Source organism: Rhinoderma darwinii, chromosome 1, assembly GCF_050947455.1.
Source record: "Rhinoderma darwinii isolate aRhiDar2 chromosome 1, aRhiDar2.hap1, whole genome shotgun sequence".
Classification (NCBI taxonomy): Eukaryota; Metazoa; Chordata; class Amphibia; order Anura; family Rhinodermatidae; genus Rhinoderma; species Rhinoderma darwinii.
This window is the reverse complement of record NC_134687.1, coordinates 527,230,197-527,253,848: the sequence shown is the minus strand read 5'-3', so window position 1 is coordinate 527,253,848 and position 23,652 is coordinate 527,230,197. Positions and strand designations below refer to the sequence as shown.

The window sequence follows — 23,652 nt, the reverse complement described above, 5'->3', positions numbered from 1 at the left end:
ATAGCTGTAGTTGGGTTGTCAGCCTGGTCTCCAGCCTAGTCAACTCCCCGTGGTTGCCCAGAAACCACTGGGCACTGCACTTCCGTCACCTAACCATTTTTCTGCATCCGCAGGTGGAGTGCCAGTAACCCCACTATACATGCATACACCCTTTCCGTCCCTGTGTGCCTCATATGAATGAAGCGGTACTGCGCATTCACGGCCCCAGCTCCATTCACTTTCTATGAAGCTGCCAGAGATGGCATCCTGCAGCCCCATAGAAAAAGAATGGACCGGAGGCCTATTATGCGCAGTACCGCTCCATTCATATGGAGCACACAGGGATGGAACAATAAGCATGCTTTCGGGATTGTAGAGGTCCCAACGGTCGGATCCTCACCGATAAGATATTTATCACTTATTTTGTGTATAGGTGATCAATATCGATTATCCTCTTTTAGGAAGAAGCTTCTCTACGGTGCCATAGGCTATTTTTCCCAAACCATAGCGAGTTTGAGAAATTTTTATCAAAGGAATGAAAACACCCTTGCAGGCACTTGGCTGTTTCAAAATGTATGAATACACGGTTTCCTTTTGAAGAGGATTTAGTTTCTAAATGGGCTATGTATGCATCTGTGGATTTCGAGGTTGTCTGAAAGCACTACCATCACACGGTCAGAAGGGGCACCAGTTACTTTTTCTCTAAAAAAAAAAAAAGTTGGACTTCCAGGCCAAGTCTGCCTTCGTGTCATCAGGTTCTGTCGTGCGCCCAGCATTCACCTCTTCCTGGGTTAGCAAGGCCTGTTCAGTATTACAAAATGACTTCACTACGTTATCTTGAAAGGTAGATCTTGCTGGTCTCACTTCTCAAGGTTTTCCATTCTTCCAAAGTCTTATTTTAGGCCACCCTTGAGCTTATTTTGCTTACAAAGCATCGACTTATTCATAAGCTATCTGAAGCTCAATTTCGTTAAAGTTTTTGGCGGCAGACTGTTCTTCCAAAAAAGCCTTTGGTGGATTGCCTTTTGTCAGGGGCAGACTCTTTGGAATATGTCTGGATGAAATAATTTCTGAGGCTACTAGTGGTAAGAGTTCTCTTCTGCCTCAGAGCCATCCCCGACGTCCGCAGCCTTCTCTCCTTCCTTGAAGGTTTCAATCCTTTCCTAACTTTTTCTCTCAGAGGTAATTTTCTTCCAAAGGTTAGACAAGAGGTCTTGCCACTCCATGGACTCCAGGCATCAAATGTTCAAGCCTAAGATTCCTTTGTAACAGCGTCCCAGGCCCCCAGAAGTCTTTCTCTTTCTAGACCTCAGGCTGAAGGTGTTTCCTCACTCGAGTCTGCTGTCCGAGTGGGGGGGGGGGGGGAGAGGGGTGACGACTTCTTTCCTTTCAGGAGGTATGGCTTGTTCACATGGACGACTGCTTCGTATGGGAGGTGGTTTAGATTAGATAGGGTACAAAATAGAATTCTCAAGCCTTCCCACATGGCGGTTCTTTTTATCGGCTCCTCCTCGCGCACCGGATCGTTCTGCTTATTTCCAGGCTTTTCATTTTGTTTTCCTGCAGGAAGTTATCGTCCCAGTTCCTCAGTTGAAATCGTTTCAAGGATTCTACTCAAATCTTCTCATGGTCACCAAAAAGGTCGGATCAGTCAGACCGATCCTGGATTTAAAGAAATATGACTGTTTTCTCCACGTTCGGCCGTTTCGCATTGAAACCCAGAGGTCAGTGGTTGCATCGCTGTAAAAAGGACAATTCCTCTCCACCATCGACATTCATGTTGTCTACCTCTACATTCCTATCACAAGAGCCCACTAGCGTTTTCTCAGTTTCTCTGTCGGTTCTCAGCATTTTCAATTTGTTGCCCTTCCCTTTCGTCTATCCAAGGCTCCAAGAACCTTCACAAAGGTCCTGGCGACTCTTATAGAGCTCCTCCGATCCAGGGGAGTCGCTATCATCCCTTACCTGGACGACCATTTGGTGAAGGCCCCCTTCCAAGAGGACAACCCTTCCAGCCTGGACACGTTATAGAGATTCGGGTGGATCATCAACAGAGAGAAGTCCTCCTTAGTTCCATCTCCGTTCATAGAGTTTCTGGGAATGATTTCCAACAACAGGACAGCCAAGGTGCTGGAAATCTCCCTATGGATAAAGTGAAGCCATGTGAGTCGGGGTAGCTCTCCTTCCCAGAAACACTGAGTCTGTTTCCTATGCGCAATACCACACAAGACTTCTTCAGAGTGTGATACTCACAAGCTAGGACAAGTGTCAGGGCACACTGAACAGGTTGATTCTTCTACCCTCTCGGATTCATCAGGAGTTGATCTGGTGGGAAACTTTGCCAGCCATTCTTCAGGGCCTGTCCTTCCTTCCCCTCCAATGGCTTGTCATCTTGACGGATGCCAGCCTATCCAAGTGGGTAGTGGTTTTTGACTTCCACACAGTCCAAGGCTCTTACAAGTTAACCTTTTGGGATTAAGGGCCATCTTCCAGGTCCTCTCCCTTTGGACTCCAATTCTCCCACATCGCTCGGTCAGAGTCCGAACAAACCGCTCAACTACGGTCGGCTAGCCTAAATCTTCAAGACAGCACCAGGTGCCTTACGGCAATGCGGGAGTCTTCTCAAAAGCTTCCACTGGGCGGAGACTCCTGTGCCATCTCTGTCCGTGGTCCACATACAGGCAGTAGGCTATTTAGCCGCTGACTTTCTCAAGTGGGAAAGGCTAGATCCGGGAGAATAGTCTTTTCATCTGGAATCTGGGGCAGTCCAGACATGGGTCTTTTTGCGTCTTGTCTCACCCACAAGTACCAGCCTACATGGCCAGGGCATGTGATTCTGAAGTCATTGTAGTTGATGCCCTGGTCACTCCTTGGGGGAGGTTCTCTCTACTGTATCTTTTTACCTTCCCTTCCGCTACTACCCTACTCAAGAGGATCAAAGTGGAGGGCGTTCCCATGATCCTGGTGGCACCGACCTGATACGCTGACCTGGTCAACCTACTCCACGGACGCACCTTGGCGTCTTCGCTACGACCCAACCTCTTTTCCTAAGGTCCACTGTTCCACCCCTCTGTACTTCGGATGTATTTAACAATGAGACTGTTGAAATTTCAGGTTTTGGGAGCCCAGGGTCTAATAGAACTAGTAATCCAAACCAAGTTAAAAGCCAGGAAACCTCAGTCTGTCAAGGTGTACCACTGTACCTGTAAGACTTATTTCCACTGTTGTGAACCACGCAGTTTCCATCCCATTGTATGTTCTGCACCTAGGATCCTGCCCCTCCTACAATCAGTACATGTGCAGGGACTTGGATTATCTTTTAAGGGTCAGGTTTCTGCTCTGTTTCCTTTTTCAGCACACACTGGCTTTTCGTTATCAGGTAAAGATTTTTCTTTACGTGTTGGCTCATGTGGTTTTTTGATTCAAATATTCCACTGTGCCTTGGAATCTTAACTTAGTCCTGGGGCTCTTCAGGCGTCGTCTTTCGAACCTCTGCAGGAAGTTTTGCTGCATCTTCTTCTTTCTTAGGAAGTTTTTCCTTGTGACCTTAAAGTCCATCAGATGGATTTCGTAATTGACTATGTCCTGCAAATCTCCTTTTCTAAATATGCATAAGAATAACGTGGTGTTCCGTCCTGGCCTGTCTTTTCTCCCAAAGTGGTCTCCGCCTTCCACATCAATGAGGAGATAGTCTTTACTTCCTCTTGTCTTTCCCTTCTCGTCTGAGGGAGCGAGATCTGCACTGTCTCAATCTGGTAAGAGCAGCCCACATCTATCTGACGGAGTCATTTTGGGGCTCTGATTTTCTTTTTATTCTTCCTAAATGGTTTGGCAGTGTCCAAGGCCACTATTGCTCGTTGGATCTGGTCTATGATTTTGGAAGCCTATTGGTCCAGGGATAAGTCTTCTCTTCTTTGGAGGCGAAAGGCTGTTGATTCCTCCTGGACCAAACTTAAGCGCGCAGGTTTGCAAGTCTGCTACCTGGGCTTAGGTCCACACCTTCACAAAGTCCTACCAGATTCTCTCTTTGGCCTTCTCTGATGCCAGTCTGGGTCACAAGGTGCTACAGGCAGCTTTGTGATAGGCGGGTTGCAAAGCTGTTTTCTTTTTATAAAAAAAAATATATATATATTTTCCCATGCCTTTTTGCCAAAATAAAATTGTATCTAAATTAAAAATTAATGTTCTCAAAAAATGGCACCTACATAGAGTACAACTCGTCCTGCAGAAAACAAAATGTCTAACAGCTAAGTTAAACAAATGAAATGAAACGGTTGAGTGCTGGGATACAAAGAGGAAAAATAAAAAAAATTGTTCTGTTCCTCACGGCCAAAATTCTCCAGGCCTTAAGGTGTTAAGTCAGTGTCTGTGGGAAGGGTATGACCTGCCTGTGCGGAGTCCAGACTCTTTCCTACCTGTTGTCCGCCTCCTAGTGGCAAGGGCCTATACCCATAGTGGTGTGTCTCCAAATATAAATTCAACAAGAAAGGGATTTTACGGTGAGTATAAAAATCCAATTATTTTGCACATTGATATCTTTCTACTGTACTTAAAAGGGCTGATGGCCACACACACATCTATCACTGAGAAAAAAAAACCTTAAAAAAAATAATATAGGCATAATGTCCTAAATGTGTATTCAGATTTATATATGTTATTACAGTTCAAGATAAGACCTTTTGAAAGGCAACACGAGGGTTTTGCCTTCACTTTGCAAGCTGTGTAAAAGTCACAATTCAGATCACACAATGGCAGATGCCTCCTTTCATTTTGCATTTTTATTGATGTATGAACTCTTCCCTTTCCAAGTACTAACTCTATTACTGTGTTATTTCTGTTTCTTAGATTGGCAGTCGTAGCAGCGTATATTCACCTGAAAGCAGTGTAAGGAAGACTGGTGCATATATTTATGAGGAGTTTATGCCTACTGATGGGACAGATGTCAAGGTATTATATCGCACAATCTTTTAACCTGGATCAAAACTGAGAATTCACATATTCGAGTGTAATTAAAGTTCACTGAATGGAGGCTTTGCTTCTTAGGCAGATTATGTAATGGTGCTCTGAATTTTCCTGTGATGACAAGTTAGCTGGTATGTCATTGAACTCTGAATCTAACAGTAACTGGCACTTACTGTTTTCATTTAATCTATTGCAGGTTTATACTGTGGGGCCAGACTATGCCCATGCTGAAGCTCGGAAGTCACCCGCGTTGGATGGCAAGGTAGAAAGGGACAGTGAAGGCAAAGAAGTCCGATATCCTGTCATTTTGAACGCCAGAGAAAAACTGATAGCCTGGAAAGTGTGCCTCGCCTTCAAGGTGACTGGTTATTCTGTGAAAATGTTCACGTCTTGTCTGCTGATCAGGATATCCGCTTTATGCTTAGAAGTCTTTATGTCGCAGCGCAAATACATTTTCTTCACACTCGACTCTTGCACACGTCTGCACTTAGAACTACATGTGATGTTGCTAATGTTTGCTTATGATGTTTAAAATTGCAGCTCTCCGTTCTTCAAATAGAGGACAATGATGACGGAATGTTAAATAATAATTTTGCGTGGTCATACATAGAACTTATGATGATAAAAATAACCAGCAATTCTGCTTTTGTTTTCGTACTTTACGGTGCAGTATACCAAGTTATTTTTATTATACGTGGGTTGTTACTATTGCAGCGGAAATTTTTATTATATACATGTTTTATTATAGTGTGTATATATATATATATATACACACACACACGTGGGATTGAGCTGTTACCGTCAGTGTCGCTAACCTTGCGAATTCAGGTCTCCGGTCTAGATACATCTGCTCTGTATACAGGATACAAAGCGGCTGTATCTCAAAAAGTTAAAATAATTTTTAATAAAATGTACAAAACACACAGATAGACATTTTTATTTAAAAAACAAACAATGATTTCAAAGGTGCCTTTAGTACTTTTTGTGGTAGACACCCCTTCTACCATTCAGGAGACAAGACTGAAAGATTTAAACATATGTATGTTTAAATGTAAAACCCTTAAAGAATTAAAAAGGATCTTCTACCTTCCTTACACCAAATAGTAATCGATATAACTACAAGGTTAGGCGTTCTTCACACGAACGTATTTCACCTTCATGTGCTTTCCATGAAATAACGGACAGCACGCTGACCAATGCAATTTAATGGGGCTATCGACACATCTGTGGTTTTTTTCACGCAGCGTATGTCCCTTGAATGTAACGTGCTGCATGTCCTGTTCTGGTCCATTTTTGCATACCATGTCACCCATTGAAGTCAATGTGTGCGTGAAATGAATGGACAGCACACCACAGACATCCGTGTGCTGTCCGTTTTTCATGGATCAGTTGCTAAAGAAATAAGACGGAAAAGAAAAAGTAAAACCAGGGAGTGCTAGCAGAGGAGAAACACGGACGAGAAAAATGGATGACACACGGAAACTACACTGACGCCACACGGACGGTCATATGCATGAAAAATGGCCCGTTTTTTGTGGACGCAAATCGGACATGCTTGTGTGAATAAGGCCTAAGCGGAACTTTCTTACGATTAATACCAGCTTGAGCACGAAGGAACTCTGTCTGAGTTCAGCTGGCCTAATTTATTCATTAGCTGCTAGCAATTAGTGAATTAATAGATCATGTTGTAAGGTCTTTTGCACATGGCTACCGCGTATGCACAGACCTGCACGGCAGTGGACGAACTGTACCATGGTTCCGTAATGACACGTTGGCATCCTGCGTTGGGGCCTCTCCATAATACTGTATGTCAAGAATGCGTTAATTCATCCCATAGAATAACTGACTTCGCTACATGTAAATAAAGTAAGGTCCGTGTACATCAGCAGCAGAAGTATGAGCGCGTTCCAGTTCTAACTACACAATCCATGCGAATGCAGCAAAGAGTGACTTGGATTATTAAATGTTGTTTATTGACTCTTTACAGCAAACTGTATGTGGTTTTGATTTACTTCGTGCAAATGGCCAGTCTTATGTCTGCGATGTCAATGGATTTAGCTTTGTGAAGAACTCTATGAAGTATTACGATGATTGTGCCAAGATTCTGGGGTAAGATTGTGACTACATTTGTTATTAGGTCTTATTTTCTGAAATTGTATATGGAAAAATATCTTGCTGGCAATGCTTACTGCTTCCATTAATACCCATGTACCTTCCTAATGTTAGCAGTCTGGTTGACCTGATACCTGATACCACTCTGTTCCAAACATCAACAGCTGCTTCTTGGTGTTTGATCTGTATTATCTCCCGTATGTCAGATTTAAGTATGCTCCATTGACTTCTATAGGGAGAATACAGACTCAATACGGACACCTATAAAACAGTGTGTATTTTAAATATGGACATTAACCCAGTTGTGTGAATATCTGTATCCTCTAATATTTTCTCCCTATTCAGGACTTTCTAAATATGGACCGAATACAGACATGAAATATGCATAAAATAGTGATCGGTTCACATCAGTAATAATGGTTAATATATATCTTTATTTATGTATGCATGTATGTGTGTGTGTGTAATTGTCATGTTCTATTCATTTCAGAAATATCATCATGCGTGAGCTAGCTCCTCTGTTTCAGATCCCCTGGTCGATACCACTGGAAGCGGAGGATATACCTATAGTTCCCACAACATCTGGGACAATGTAAGCAAATATTATGTGGAACCCTTTCTATGTATCTTGCAATAAAAGAATATTAATACAGATTAATATAAACTGTGGTAGAGTGGGCTGATATGTTATTCTTTACATAAATATCTTTGGGTAAAATATTTAATCGTAGATAAACATAATCCACATAACTTGCAGTACCAGTCTGAACAACGACTTTAGATGTGCATTGTCAATTAAGGTCTTATGTACCCAGCACGGAGGCTGAATTCTGGCACACCGAATACTCCTAGTGCCGCCTTACAAGGCTCTGTCTGTGCAGTATTTAGTGAGCTATTTTCCCCTAGAAGCAACAATTTTTTTTTTCTTCCTTTCCCAGATTTGTATGTATGGAACATGAGGCAAATGGAGGTTTAGTAAAAGCACCATTCACTTCTTTGGGTGCCCTATTATAGCGCCATACAAAACGGAACTGTAATTTGGCCGTGTGCATGAGGTCGAACTGTAGTACACATAGGTATACATTAGGTTGCAAAATTTGAGTAGGGACCAAGAGCAATCAATTGATTATCGAGGCAGCTTTATCCGATGAGGGGGTTGTCCAGATGAGACAACCCCTTCAAGTTATGCTGGAGATGCACTTGATTGCCATTTAGAGATGACTTACAATATTAGGGTGCAGCACTTCAACACAAATAAATGGGTATCTGGGAATTTCAGCACTTGGCGCTTAACTTTTGCCATTGACTTTTTGACCTGACAAAAGTCCTTGAAATGCACTTGAGATTTCACAGTTGATACTGGCACTGGCCTTGCACGTTTCATGGTTGTCGAATTGTCTTCCCTGCACACCATATCGACTACTAAAAAGTAGGGTTGCACGATGCATCGTAATAGCTATACAATTTAGATGCTGTGCGCTCGCAAACTGTTCAATACCGTGAATTCATGTATTTTGTACTAACCGGTGCGACCGCGCAGCTTATTATTGTAATGCATGAATTTTGTCACTAGCATAATGTGATACGGCACTGAAGAGACAGGGAACATGGCGCGCGCACTGCAAAGCCCCCCATGTTCTCTGTCTTCAGTGCGTGCCGCATCTCATTATGTTGATCGCGCGGGCACAAAGTGTGCCCGTGCAATTAGGTGCAGGGCAATGGCTGTAATACACAGCCGCAGCCCCGCTCTAACAGCGGAGAACAGAGAAGCTTCTGATCCCTGCTGTTATCCCCTTGACAGGGGGTACCTTTGACGCAATCGAGGAGCATGCCTTATATTGACAGACAGCCCAGGGTTCATTGAAGGACCCCTGGGCTGTCTGACCATATTTCCTGTTAGGGCATATTTAGGTATGCCCTAACAAATGCCTATGCTCTTTCAGTGCACAGGCTAATATCCTGGCATATAGATATATGCTAGTACATTAAAAGCTAAAAACTAAAATAAAAAAACCCATGGCACATTTTTTACAATAAACCTTAAAATATAAGCCCCAATACATGAAATAATATACACATATTTGTTATCGTCGCAACCGTAATAGCCTGCACAACAACAGCGTCGTTTATGATCGGCGTATGATGTAAAATAAATAAATAAGTAACTAATGCTTATTACTGCATTTTTTGCCCAAGTAAAATTTGATATAAATTAAACGATAATGGAAATGTACCAAAAAATGGCACCTACATAAAGTTCAACTCGTCCCACTGAAAACCATCTCATACAGCTACAGCGAGCAAAAAAATTAAAAACGTTATGAGTGCGAGATGCAAAGAGGAAAAAAAAAAAGACCAAAAGTGGCAGTGTCCCTAAGAGGTTAACCCCAATGTTGCCATTATGTGAGGGAAATCATGGGGTCACTTAGACTTTATTCAGACGAATGTGTAAATAGTCCGCGCGACGGACGTTTTTTAGCAGCCGTCACACGGTTGCATATATTTCTATAGGGCTATTCACACAGCTGTGTTTTAATATAGACCCTTGTGAAGGGTCCGTGAAATAGAACATGTCCTATTTTTGTCCGTTTTCACGGATCCCTTCATAGACTCGGGTCTATTAGGGATCTGTGAAAAGGGTCCCGCACGAGTGCAAATCTCACGGCCGATTTCAAACACACGTTCATCTGAATGAAGCCTTAATGGTGTAATAAATTTAGTACCTCCATGTTCCTCATAATAGTAATTAACCCCATCGTGAACCTCACACATTAACCCAATGTTGTCTATTATGATTGTCTGTTACATGAAGGGGTTAATTACTACTAATGTGAGGCACACGGAGGTTTAAAATTGATAACACTATGTGCCTCACATCAGAAAATCGAAGGCCTTTTTTTAAAATTTCTGTGTTGCTTTTTAAAAAAATTATTATTGGCAAAAGATTGTTCTGGTATCGAATCGCAATACTACACGAAGTATCCGTATCGAAGTCCAAATTTTGGTATCTTGACAACCCTACTAAAAAGTTTAGACCGCTAATAAGCTACCGGATTTCTTTCTTTACTATATGGCACCATTTTTACATTTTGGTAGTGAAAAGGAAAAATCGGAAATTCTCAAAACAAAGGGTTGCCGTGATTATTTCAAACCCCTTTTTTTTTTCTTAAAGGATGGAGCTCCGATGCGTAATTGCAGTAATACGACATGGTGACCGTACACCAAAACAAAAGATGAAAATGGAAGTAAGACATCAAAGGTAAATAGTGGGTGCCAAGTAAACCAGAGGCTGAAAGTTGTTGCAAAAAGTTTACTGTGCATTGCTACAAGCTGGGTGACAACCAATATGGTCGCCTTCACATCTCTCGGGTCATCACTCAGTTTTTCAATGATGCCTCCTACTTTGGTATTACTGTAGAACAGATTTGTTGGGATAAACTTTATGAAAGCCGGGTCACCAGTTTCCCCAAAAGCGGGACTAAAGTGACAGAATGGAACTTCTATCAAGGCAGATTTCTCACCGGCATAATAAGGCTACATTTTCGCGTCTGCGTTATGGAGGATCTGTGTGTTGCAGGGGTTAAAATTACCAGTATTTTAACTTTTATTTTAGAAAAAAAAAAAGCTCTTTAAATAGTGCCTGAGGTTATGCATATGGCAAAGAAGCCTACAGTGTAGGGAGGGGAAGGCAACGGAGTATGTCTGTCAGTCTATTTTCTTACTATAAAGATATTGGATGTAAAGTTTTGTAATACTAGTGAGTAAAGCCGCCTCTACGTGTGTTCATGTTTTATATAAATTACATGTGTTCTATTTCGGTTTCTTTTACCTCTACCTGGGGATCTCATCACTTTCCGAAAAATTAAGCATGTTCATCTCTACTTTTATATTCAAGATTCTTTGATCTTTTTGAGAAATGCTACGGCTACAAGACTGGAAAATTAAAACTAAAGAAACCAAAGCAGTTACAGGCAAGTGTTTCTCCTGTCATTTACTATCCCTGGGGTGTTGAGTGTTTTATATAAAGCTCTGTTCACACTGGCGTGATGATTCAATTGGCCATAATAGTATCGCCTGCTGCATCACTGTACTTGGTGGAAAAACAGACTTGACGGACTCCTAATAAGTCACAGAAGCCATGGCACCAGTGTGAACAGAGCCTAAAGTAAATTCTAAATTTCCTGCACCCACCTGTTAACATGTCTGCATACATTATGTTAAACAGGAAGTACTGGACATTGCAAGACAACTTCTTGTTGAAATTGGCCAAAACAATGATTCTGAAATTGAAGAAAGTAAAGCAAAACTTGAGCAGCTTAAAACCGTGTTAGAAATGTAAGTAAAAATGATACAACTTCATATGATGAAAATAGAACATATGTGCAACTACTGGATTTAGGCAATACCAATTCTTTTTAGTTGTGTTAAATAAATGAATGAATGTTGGTCATGAGGTAATAACCTGGACCATCAAATAGCAATTCTCTAAAATGCCATTAGGTCCTCCATGTTATTGGGTCCATTGGCTTTGTTCTTTCTGTGGCTGAAAATCTGTTCCATGCATCTGAATGCGGTTGTTTCTGCAGCGTGTGCATGGATTCCTGCAAGCCGCATTCAGATGGTTGGCACAGTCATGGAAATTTCTACAACATATCTGCCACGTGTGAATATTTGTATACAGGTAAAGGCAGCAGGTGTAATAACCTAAGGTATATTCTGAAAAGTGGAAATTGAAACGAAACGTTTTAGAAACTCAGGGATTCGGAAAACAAAAATTCTAATAGTTCTTACTGATTTTTAGAGGAAACTCCATGATACTTTTTCTGGCTTCTATTGACTTAGGGCTCATGCACATGGCTGTATTACAATTATGTTTTTTACTTAGCCATATTATGGCTGCCGTAAAACAAATTTTGGGATGTTCCTTTGGATGCCGTATGTACACTATCCGTGCACTGAGCACTCCCGTGTGAATGAGCCCTAATAGAGGTTAAATGTGTTCTTAACGTTAGACAACTCCTATTTCATACACCCTGTCTGGGCAGAGCAGTGAGCCACGTGAAAGGCCCATTTATTTGGTGCTTCCCCAAGTGGCAGGACTACATTATACGCTCATGGTTTAGGGATAGTGCCCATTCAATATGAGTGGTTTTGTGTTTCGTTTTATTTTTTCTTCTGTAATTTAGTTGTAATAGAAAAAAAGCATATCAGTTGGTTCCTCTATTCTAAATTGCTTTTCTAATGGATTCCTGTTCAAGGAACACTGAAAATCAAGCTAATGTTATAGAAATGGTTTACTTAGGACTGGATTTACATTATATGACTATTCATTGATGTTGGTCACACCAGAACCAGATCCCATAAACTTTTATTAATTTATGTATTCATTAGTTTGATCATTCATTCATTCATTCCCTCACACACTCATTAATTTCGTTATTTAGTGTTCCTGCAGAGTAGCATACTTCATACTAGTAAAAAATTTGCTGATCAAAGTCTTCTATGGCAGAATACAGTTGGTAAACACATGACATCAGTTCATCCAATGTATCTTACCTGCGAGAGATTTGCTTCTCTAACATTTTTCTTCCTTTACATGAAGTTAATTTTCATGTATATTCTATGCTTTATTCACCAGGTATGGACACTTTTCTGGAATAAATCGTAAGGTTCAGCTCACCTATCTCCCACATGGGTGCCCAAAGACGTCCAGTGAAGAGGAAGGTATGTTTTGATTGAGTAAGCTTGGAAACCTATAGATAAAGAACAGAATTGTAGCTTTGTATGACGTGTTGACCTATTATGAATTCTGAATTTTCAGACTGTCGAAGAGAAGAACCATCTTTGCTTTTAGTCCTAAAGTGGGGTGGTGAACTGACCCCTGCAGGCCGAATTCAAGCAGAGGAACTTGGCAGAGCATTTCGCTGCATGTATCCTGGAGGACAAGGTGATCTTTACAAACTACAGAAACCGGGCTATAATAAAACGACTTATTTTCGAGGTGTGCAGCAACAGGGGACCCATTGAAGTTCTGGGTATTTTTCATCCGTTCGCTTCTTTCTTAAAAACTTTTTGTAAAGCCGTTTGGCCACTTTCACACAGTGCCGTTTTGATGCAATTAATTAGCGGATATAGAAAAAGTAGACTTTTTGTTTTATATTGCTCTAGAATCCACTCCCTTTAGCTTAAAAAAAAATTATTATTATTATTTTTTTTTGTTGCACCGCTCAATGCAGGAACTCGTCCATATTCACTTCTAAGCATCAGTGGGGGTCCAACTAACCAAGCCATATGCCGATCCGTACTATAGTGGGAAAACCTATTTAACTCTTTTGCTAGAAGTATATGAGGAGGTGAGAGGACTTAATCAGTCTGATGCCAAAGTGAGCAGACATTTTAATGGCTATTCTAATGTTTTCAGAAGGTAACCGCAAGCACGGTCTTCCGCTTTTTGCAGTTGGCTGCCAGCTAAATAACCAGGGCCAGATGGTGATGCTATAAATGTTCTGGCTATTCATTGATTTATTTAGAAAGGTCATTTGGAGATGAATAAGACTATGGGGAGATATATATTAAGGAATTTACAATCGTTTTCTGACTTAAAAAACAAAACAAAACACAGATTTTAGCGCATGCCATAGTCACGTTAAAGTCTGCAACTTTTTACTTTGCTACTTTCCTAAACTGGCAAGAAAAGAGGCGGGTCTTAGCCAGTGAGGGCGGTGCCATTGCCATAACAACAAATTTAATATGATTTACGCCAGAAAACGAGCGTAAATTGTAGCTGAAATCTACGCCAGCTCCTAGCCGTGACTCATTCAAGGTACTGACGCCAGGCAGCGTCTGTACCTATGCGACACAGCACTCAACGTCATCGGTGCTGCATTGTCGCATAGGTACTGACGTTGCCAGTCGGTCGGTACCTTTAATGAGCCACCGCATGAAGAGGGAGCTGGAGTGGCGTTGTGAGTACTTTTTTTTTTTTTTTTGTTTAATTATTATTCTTTTCTGTGATGGGTGCATGGTCACCACACCACAATTGTGGCACATGGCCGGCGTAAAGATCCGGCATTCGCCTCTTAAAACATGTGTCAGCGAATTGAGCTTGAACTTTAAGAGGGTGCCTGGACACGTAGTACTACAGGGGTGGGCAATCCATTACGACAGCCTCAGATGTAGCCCTTGACTCCATTCGAGAGCCACACGTGATCTATTCTGGTATATTTTCTACATTTAGTGTTCCTTTTAAGATGAATGTATGTTACAATGTTTTCCAACCTGTGCTGCTTTCTAGGAGACTATGCTGGTTTTCCAGGCTGTGGTCTTCTGCGGTTACACAGTACTTACCGACATGACCTTAAAATCTATGCATCAGATGAAGGAAGAGTCCAGATGACAGCGGCAGCATTTGCTAAAGTATGTTTGACTTTTTATTTCATTCACATTTTATAAAATCTATATCTTTTTTTTGTTTTAAAGCACTGTGTTTTATAGGTCAGTTCCGTTTATACCATCCAACGTATTTCTTAAAGTTTATTTTCGGTGGATATCAAATCTGGTGCATGTGTATGTTCTCTGATTTAGTCATTACATATGACCATGTTAAAATGTATCTCTAGTTTTGGAGTTACCTGGGCAGATAATGCAAATCCCTAATGTCTTGGCCCTGGTTCGTCCAATACAGAGGTTCCGGTAACATATTTGTGGGTTCCTTAAAACTATACAAACCACAATCCTAAAATATCAATCTACAATTTTAATTTGTAGGGTTTATTGGCACTGGAAGGAGAACTGACCCCAATACTTGTTCAGATGGTGAAGAGCGCAAATATGAATGGCTTGTTGGACAGTGACAGTGACTCCTTCAGTAGCTGTCAGCATCGAGTGAAAGCTAGACTGCATGAGATTCTTCAAAGGGATCGTGATTTTAGCACTGAGGACTATGAGAAGGTAACATAATAGGAAATGTAACCGGCTTTATTCACACAGGCGTATTACCGCTCTGTGTGAAAGTTGTATATTTAGTGTAAAACGTTCAGATCCTGTCATGAAAAAGGTGGAAACCCTTTCCCAAAGAGTTTCTCTGGGAAGAAAAGTTTAGCTGCTTTCTGATGACTCTATGTGATCTAGTTTTTGTCACTAAATATGTCAGCCCTAATATGGCCATGTGAGTTCAGCCTTGGAGTATGTTCACACATTTCAGATCTGCAGCAAACTTTACATTGAGCAGTTGTTACATTGTAGGGGATAAACTTTTACATCTGCCACATCACCGCTAGCGCAGACAAACGCTTTCTTTTTACGCCTATGAACTGATAAATGTTGCAAAGCATATTGGGGGCCACCTTCTTTATATGGCGATAACTATAATGCAGCATATTGCGTTATGTCAATTACCTAAAACACATTATTTGCTAATTTTGCTTTTGTAAGAAACTTGCACCTTGGTTAAATATTCCAGTAAATTTCCCTATTTTCTTTCAATCAGCTCACTCCCACTGGAAGTATCTCCCAGATTAAATCAATGCATATTATAAAGAATCCAGTTAAGACTTGCGACAAAGTTTACTCCGTGATTCAAAGCCTGACATCACAGATCCGGCAGAGAATGGAGGACCCAAGATACGCAGGTAATGAAACTAAGAATTTCTCGTTTTGAGAATGATGTGCTTTAAAAATACCATGTTTCCTAGCCTTGGGGTTTAGAGTTAGTAGTAGCTATTAACCCCTTAACGCCGAAGGACGGATATATCCGTCCTCAGCAGCTGCTAGTTCGTGCAGGAGGACGGATATATCCGTCCTGTGATGGCGCGGGTACTGCCACTGTACCCACGCGATCAGCGTCAGGAGCACGGCTGTTATACAACAGCCTGGCTCCTGCTGCAACTGCCGGAATCGAAGCGCGCTCCGATTCCGGCAGTTTAACCCATTAAATGCCGCTGTCAATAGTGACAGCGGCATTTAATGTTTTTGACAGAGGGAGGGAGCTCCCTCTGTTACCCCATCGGCGCCCCCGCAAAGAAATCGCGGGTCGCCGTCGGGTTTCCATTGCAGCCGGTGGTCTAACAAAGACCCCCAGGTCTGCCTTTAGCATCTGCCTGTTAGGTCATGCCGGAGGCACGGCCTAAAAGATTGCCAGTCAGTTTTACACTGACAGGCAATAATGCTTTGGTATACTAAGTATACCAAAGCATTATATATGCGATCAGCAGATCGCATAGTGAAGTCCCCTGGTGGGACTAAAAAAAAAAATGTAAATCAGTTAAATAAAGTTTTGTGAAAAAAAAAAAAGAATTTGTGAAAATCAAATAAAACTACGTTTTTTGCCCAAAAAGTGGTTTTATTTAGTAAAAGTGTCAAAACAAATCACACACACACATATATGGTATCCCCGCGATCGTAACAACTTGAGCAATAAAATGAACACATTAATTAAACCGCCGGATGAACGGCGTCCAAAAAAACGCAAAAAACAAGCCCTTATACGGCTATGTCGACGGAATAAAAAAAAAGTTACGACTCTTGGAATGTGACCGTGAAAAAACAAAAAATAATCCTTGGTCATTAACGCGCAAAATGGCCTGGTCATTAAGGGGTTAAACATCCATCTGTTTGTTTGGTTTGATAGTCTAGTTTGATGTTGATGGATCAATCATGTTAATGGGTTGCGGGCACATCATCACAAATGTTTTTACACTTGTCCTCGCGCCACCTTTTGCCAGAAATATGTTCATTTCATAATGATCACTTGAATAATTTCATCTCTTTTTAAATGAAACCCACTCCCCTTCCCCCACAGATATTCCGCTTTATCACAGTGAGACCTTGGAGCTGATGCTGCGCAGATGGTCCAAATTAGAAAAGGATTTCAAGACAAAAAATGGAAGATATGACATCAGCAAAATTCCTGACATTTATGATTGCATAAAATATGATGTGCAACACAATTGCTCACTGAAACTGGAGAGCACGATGGAACTGTACAGGCTCTCCAAGGCCCTAGCCGATATAGTAATTCCTCAGGTAAGCTTACTCTGCTCTATGAAAATAAATAAATAATATAGTTACTAATTAACATCCCCCATAAGTCTACTTTATGTTGGCGTTGTTTTTTGAACATCCTTTTTTTTTTTTTTTAGGACGCTACAAGGCTTAGAACTTGAGCAGCAATTTATCACATTTTCAAGAAAAATTCCAAAACCTATTTTTATAGGTATCAGTTCAGCTCTGAAGTGGCTTTGAGGGCCTTTCTATATTAGAAACTCCCAATAAGTCATCCCTAAAAACTGCACCCTCAAAGTTTTCAAAACAGCATTTAGAAAGTTTCTTAACCCTTTAGGTGTTTCACAGGAATTAAAGCAAATTAGAGGGGAAATGTACTAATTTCTTTTTTCTTTTTTGTCAGAAAATCCATTTTTTTCTGTATCACAAAAGGTTTTACCAGAGAAACACAACTCAATATCTATTGCCCAGATTCTGCAGTTTTTAGAAATATCCCACATGTGGCGCTAGTGTCCTAATGGACTGAAGCACCGACCTCAGAAGCAAAGCAGCACCTAGTGGATTTTGGGGCCTCCTTTTTATTAGAATATATTTTAGGCACCATGTCAGATTTGAAGAGGTCTTGTGGGGCCAAAACAGTGGGAAACACCCCAAAAAGACTAAATTTGGCACACTACACCCCTCAAGAAATCCATAGAGTGGTATAAAGAGCATTTTATCCCCACAGGTTTTTTGCTGAATTTAGTGGAATTAGTCCGTAAAAATGAAAATCTAAATTTTTTCCAATAAAACGTAGAAATTATCAATTTTTACAAGGAATAAAGGAGAAAAATCACACCAAGATTTGTAAAGCAATTTCTCCTGATTACGGCATTACCCCACATGTGATAATAAATGGCTGTTTGGACACACGGCAGGGCTCAGAAGCGAAGGAGCGCTATTTGGCTTTTGGAGCTCAAGTTTGCTGGATTGGTTTTCGGGTGTCATGCTGCATTTGCAAAGCTCCTGCGGGACCAAAACAGTGGAAACCCCCAGAAGTGACCCCATTTGGGAAACTACAGCCCTAAAAACAATTTATCTAGGGGTATAGTGAGCATTTTGATCCCATAGGTTTTTTGCTAAATTTAGTGTAATTAGGCCGTCAAAACTTCTATAGTTTTTTTTTTTTGTTTTTTTTTTTTACGGCTATAAATGACATATTTAATGTATTCTGTGGGTCGCTGCGATTACGGCGAAACCATATGTATATAGGTTTTTTATATTTTACGGTGTTTGCACGATAAAATCACGGTTTTAAAAAAAATTGTTTTTGTATCGCCATATTCTAAGGACCACAACTTTTTTATTTTTCTATCAAGAAAGCTATGTGAGGGCTTGTTTTTTGCGGAACAAACTGTAGTTTTTATTGGTACCATTTTTGAGTACGTGCGACTTTTTGATCCCTATTTTATTAAATTTTTTGGGAGCTGAAGTGACAAAAAATAGCGATTCTGGTATCATTTTTTTTTTTTTTTTTTATGGTGGTCACCGTGCGGGATAAATGACATTATAATTGTTATAGTTCAGGCCGTTACGGACGCGGCGATACCAATTAGGCATAGTTTATTTTTATATATTTTTTCTAATAATAAAAGGACTATTTATTTTTTCTTTTTTTTTTTTTTTACATTTTATTATTTTGAAATGTAACGTTTTTTACACTTGTACATTTTTTGGGAACTTTTTTTTAACTTTTAGTCCCACTAGGGACTTGAAGATCCAATTGTTGTATCGTTGTTATAATAACCTGCAATACATGTATTTCAGGGTATTATACCTGTCCAGTTTCACACGGACAGGGGGCATATTTTCTTCCATAGATGGCAGACCGGAAGCCTTTGTTAGGCTTCCGGTTGCCATAGCAACAATCGGCCCCCGCAATCGCGTAGCTGGGTGCCGATATTGTTGTAACAACTTAAATGCGGCGGTCGCTATTGACTGCCGCATTTAAGGGGTTAATCGGTTCGGATCACCGCTGTGATCCGACCCGATGTTTTTCCCCAGTACTAAGGCTGTACGTAGCAGCCCGTACTGGGAGATGCCGGGCTGCGGGGACCGCCTGTGTGCTCTGTTAGGAGCAGACGTAGATTAACGGGCTGCAGGCACAAGGACCAGTGCTGCAGCCTGTTAATCTACGTGGGGTGGTTGGGAGGGGGTTAAGCTTTAGTTTCATAAAACCAGAAAACTCCTACAAGGGGTAGCCTGATATTGGAATTCCTGTAACAATTCTTTCAAGTGCACATTATGATATTTTGTTTTTCTTTATTCTTTATAATTTAGGAGTATGGAATATCCAAAGCAGAAAAATTGGAGATTGCCAAAGGTTATTGCACACCTCTTGTTCGGAAGATACGCTCTGATCTCCAGAGAACTCAGGACGATGACACTGTAAATAAACTTCATCCACTGTAAGGATCTTAATCCGTTGTGTGAACATTGTACTCAGTGACAGATCCAAACAAAAATTTTTACATGCCACATATTTTTTTTGTTCAATTGAGTAGTGTCTATCATCTATTTACAGTTGCTGCATATAAATGCCATGGTGTGAACGCAGGCGTTTTAGGTCATGGGCATAGAAATAAATGATGGCCTCTAATTGGCAAACTTAGATCCGTGTTCCAACGGAATAGTTTGCATTCTCTCCTACCGCGCATGTAAACACTGGGGGCAGCGGGAAGCTGATGATGGCTTTGCATTCTTTGAACTGTGGGATGCCTTCAAATGTCCTACTGCACGAAAGAATAGGGCTGGGGGGGGTGCATGTGATTACGCGGTGGGGGATGCAGAGCCACGTGTGCAAATTATGTCTTCTCTGCTCTCCCAATAACAACACTTGTCCCAGTAATTTACCATTGAAATATGACACCAACCTAGTGTGCAGAAATTAAAAACCGTACAGAGTAGGGATGTCACGATACCAGAATTTGGACTTCGATACCGATACTTCGTGCAGTATTGCGATTTCGATACCAAAACGATACTTTGCCAACAGTAATAAAAAAATAAATTCTTACATTTTCTGAAGCGAGGCGCGACGTGTTATTGAATTTTGAATGTGCCTCACATTAATAGTAATCCCATCATGTTTCTTATTCATAATGGGTTAATGTGTAAGGTACATGATGGGGTTAATTACTATTAATGTGAGGCACATGGAGGTTAAATTCATCACAACTCGTGCCTCACAATAAGTGAAAGAAAGCAGATATTTTTTTTTTTTTTTTTTTTACAGCGTACACCTCATAAATGACGCAAAAAAATCGTTGTGCAGGTTATTACGGCTGCGCCAATACTGAATGTGTGTATGTTTTATGTATTGAGACTTATTTTAATGTTTATTTTAAAAATAGTGTGTGTGTATTTTTTTAAATTTAATATTACTTTGTTTTTATTTTATTTTGAAACTTTAATGTACTGGCATATATCTATATTACACAATTATTTATCTTTTTTGTTAGATATTCCAGAGGAGTGATGTCTCCAGAACGACATGTGCGCACGCGTCTATATTTTACCAGTGAAAGTCACGTGCATTCGCTGCTATCTATTCTTCATTTTGGTTCTCTTTGTGATGTAAGTAGAATTCATTTCTGTGCCTACAACTATTCTGCAGTATATCCAAGGAAGATAAATTGAGCAATATTTTTAATTGAGGCTCATGTATTACTAATATCAGGGCCGTTGCTAGGATCGAAAAATAAATATTGAAGACCGCACAGGGATAAAACCTCATCAGTACACTGTCCCTGGTAATTACTTTTGTAAGGAAATCTGTACCCATAGATGCATCCGCCTGCCCTGAAAAGTTTACTCCGTCAAACATACTAACGTGTGTGTATGTATATGTACTGTATGGGTGTGTGTGTGTGTGTGTGTGTGTGTATAGGTGTGTGTGTGTGTGTGTGTGTGTGTGTGTGTGTATATATATATATATATGTATATATATATATATATATATATATATATATATATATGCATATATCTAAATATTAGCCATGTACTTGCCAAACAATACCAGTATACAAGGACCAATTGATACCTACACAATATTGCCACACATTTACCACAATGACCAATGATACAGTAATATCACCGTTCAGTGACCATATAGTGTTCACATACCAGCTCTACACTGGCACTCTGCAGAGTATGATCATGCTCTCTCTAATATATATATCCATCTCTATCTCTATTACAGTACAGTTATATCCAGTGACTCACAGGTGATGCCTGCCTCTTCTCCAACAAACCCAGACCTCGGTGATGACTTCTTTCGGCCACCGCTTGTTTCTCCAGAGTTTGCTACCCCCTTTAGTGCACAAAACGGTATTCGCGCCCCACACAAAAATAGCGGTTCCTTAGTGGCCACCGCACTGCTACTATTGCGGCCACTAAGGAGCCACTATTTTTGTGTGGGGCACAAATACCTTTTTGTGCACGAAAGGGGGTAATTGTGCCCAGTAATAGTTCTCTCTGTGTGCCCACACAGTAATGGTGCTTCCCTAGTATTCGTGCCAAGTTAGTGCCCTGCACACAGTAACTGTGCTTCCACTCAGTAATGCTGACACTCCTTACTGCCCCCCACTCAGTAATGCTGCCGCCCACTTAGTACTGCTGCCCCTTTAGTACTCCACACTCAGTAATGACACCCCTCTTAAATGTAACTAATACTCTCCTACTCCGTTTCAGCACCGAGCCACCCGGTCTCTTTATGCTTGCAGCCTATGAAATGCCAGGATGGGTTCCCTGTGCAGGCCAATGTGATGACACCATGCGTTGCATCGGGCAGCCAAGGAGTCACGTCCTGGCGTTTTATAGACTCTGTAGTGTGTACTCTATGGGAGGTAATTGCAGGGGCAGGGCGCTATCTGCTTCCTGCCCCTCCATGTTATTCAACTGTATCTGCAAACTGAGAACGCAACTGCAGTTGAAAGTGGCGGTTGCCAGGAGATCTGGGTTACCGGGCCAAAAGTCTGGGGCTTTTTTCCCTAATGTCCAGTGCGAACGACACCGCTGCACCCCTGCTTATGTACCTCTACATTAGTATGTAGAGGTAGATAACCATCTGGCTAAATCCTCTTCGTTCACACTTGGGTCTTTTGGCTTTATATTCTGTTCGTATAAAGTAGACTATGTTATTCCATGAAGATTCAAGCCTCCGATATTTTACACAATTGAATGTCTTCAAATGTGATATTACCCATAGAGTTGCTGCTTTGAGTGCTTCTAGGCAGAAATGCTGTGCGTAATAGTGCATCTGACTTAAACCTTGACCGAAATTCACATGCAAGTGTGAACAAGGCTTATTACTTGAAAATTATTTCTACAGTGATAAATGGCCATCTAGTGGTGAAAAGTAAAAATTACTTCTCAGTGAACACAGTACTAAATTGTATATATAATGGAGCGGGCCTGTCACCTCTCCTGACATCTCTACTTTAGTAAGTGCTCGTATTCTGCATGAAATAACAGTTGTGGAACATATTTTCTGAGAAAAGGGAGTTGTCATTCCTCAGCTATTCCTCCTAGAAATTTTGGAAAAAATTGACAACTAGATGTTGCCGTTCCCCTTGTCAAAGGGGTGTGTCCCTACACAATCTCACTTTGTCAGCACTTATTGGACATGGTCAATTAATGTAGGGACACAACTAGTAACACTTAGTTTTCACTTTATATATTTCTTGGAGGAATAACAGAGGGAATGGCACAATGTAGCTAAGGAAAATATAAGTATTCACTAAAGCAGACATGTCCGTCGAGGTAATGGTCCCTCATTGAAGGGGGAGAAAAAAGATTAAAGGGGTTTTCCCACCAGGGACATTTGACATATCCACAGGATATGTCATAAATGTCAGATGCAGGTCCCACCTCTGGGACCCGAACCTATTGCTAGAATGGGGCCCCCTAAACCCTGTTCCGCTGCTCTGTGTTGCGGCTGAAGCAGGCGAATTCTGACCATTCAGAAGGAAACCGCGTAGCTCACTGAGCTACGCTCTTTCCGTAAATCCCGTAGAACTGAATAGTGGTTAGGGAATCCGCGTATCTCGCATAATACGCTGGTTCTGTAACTGCCATTCACTACTATGGGACTTACGGAAACAGCGTAGCTCAGCGAGCTACGCTGTTTTTGTAACTCCCGACCATAAAGTCAGGAAGTGGCCGGGAGGCAGCGAGAGCAGAAGCTAGAACGGGGTTTAGGGGGCCCAGGGGTGGGACCTGTATCTATCTGAAATTTATGGCATATGCTGTGGTGGGAAAACCCCTTTAAACAGCACAGACGTTTGGACCTGTTCAGATTAAAACAATTTAGGTGCTGAAATCCTGAAAGTAAAACTACATTCACAAGACCCTTGGGATACAGGATTAGCCAGCTTTTTACATCGTGATGCCTGACTTCTCCAGGCGATCTTTACACATTATCGTGGTCTTAAAAAAAAATAAATTAATTAATAATTCAACCATCTGGAAGTACAACTCGAGTGCCAGGTGACATAGTCACAGTGCTTTTCCTGCAAGCGTATCCCCTCACCACAGTTTTTTTTTTTTTTGTTACAT

The 23,652-nt window shown here is 41.0% G+C and overlaps 1 protein-coding gene across 16 annotated transcripts in view; it reads left to right on the top strand.

The window, feature by feature from the left end:
* The window catches only part of PPIP5K2 (diphosphoinositol pentakisphosphate kinase 2), a 133,107-nt gene that overhangs the window by 65,076 nt on the left and 44,379 nt on the right, over positions 1–23,652 (top strand). For all 16 annotated transcript variants that reach the window (XM_075836884.1, XM_075836877.1, XM_075836825.1 and 13 more), the window contains 15 exons: positions 4,825–4,926; positions 5,138–5,299; positions 6,929–7,050; positions 7,544–7,645; positions 10,226–10,312; positions 10,949–11,024; positions 11,279–11,388; positions 12,692–12,777; positions 12,875–13,000; positions 14,348–14,469; positions 14,821–15,003; positions 15,542–15,683; positions 16,853–17,076; positions 19,375–19,502; positions 20,556–20,670. In XM_075836884.1, coding sequence (XP_075692999.1) covers positions 4,825–4,926; positions 5,138–5,299; positions 6,929–7,050; positions 7,544–7,645; positions 10,226–10,312; positions 10,949–11,024; positions 11,279–11,388; positions 12,692–12,777; positions 12,875–13,000; positions 14,348–14,469; positions 14,821–15,003; positions 15,542–15,683; positions 16,853–17,076; positions 19,375–19,502; positions 20,556–20,670 — 1,887 coding nt within the window. The remainder of the gene's footprint in view (positions 1–4,824; positions 4,927–5,137; positions 5,300–6,928; positions 7,051–7,543; positions 7,646–10,225; positions 10,313–10,948; positions 11,025–11,278; positions 11,389–12,691; positions 12,778–12,874; positions 13,001–14,347; positions 14,470–14,820; positions 15,004–15,541; positions 15,684–16,852; positions 17,077–19,374; positions 19,503–20,555; positions 20,671–23,652) is intronic.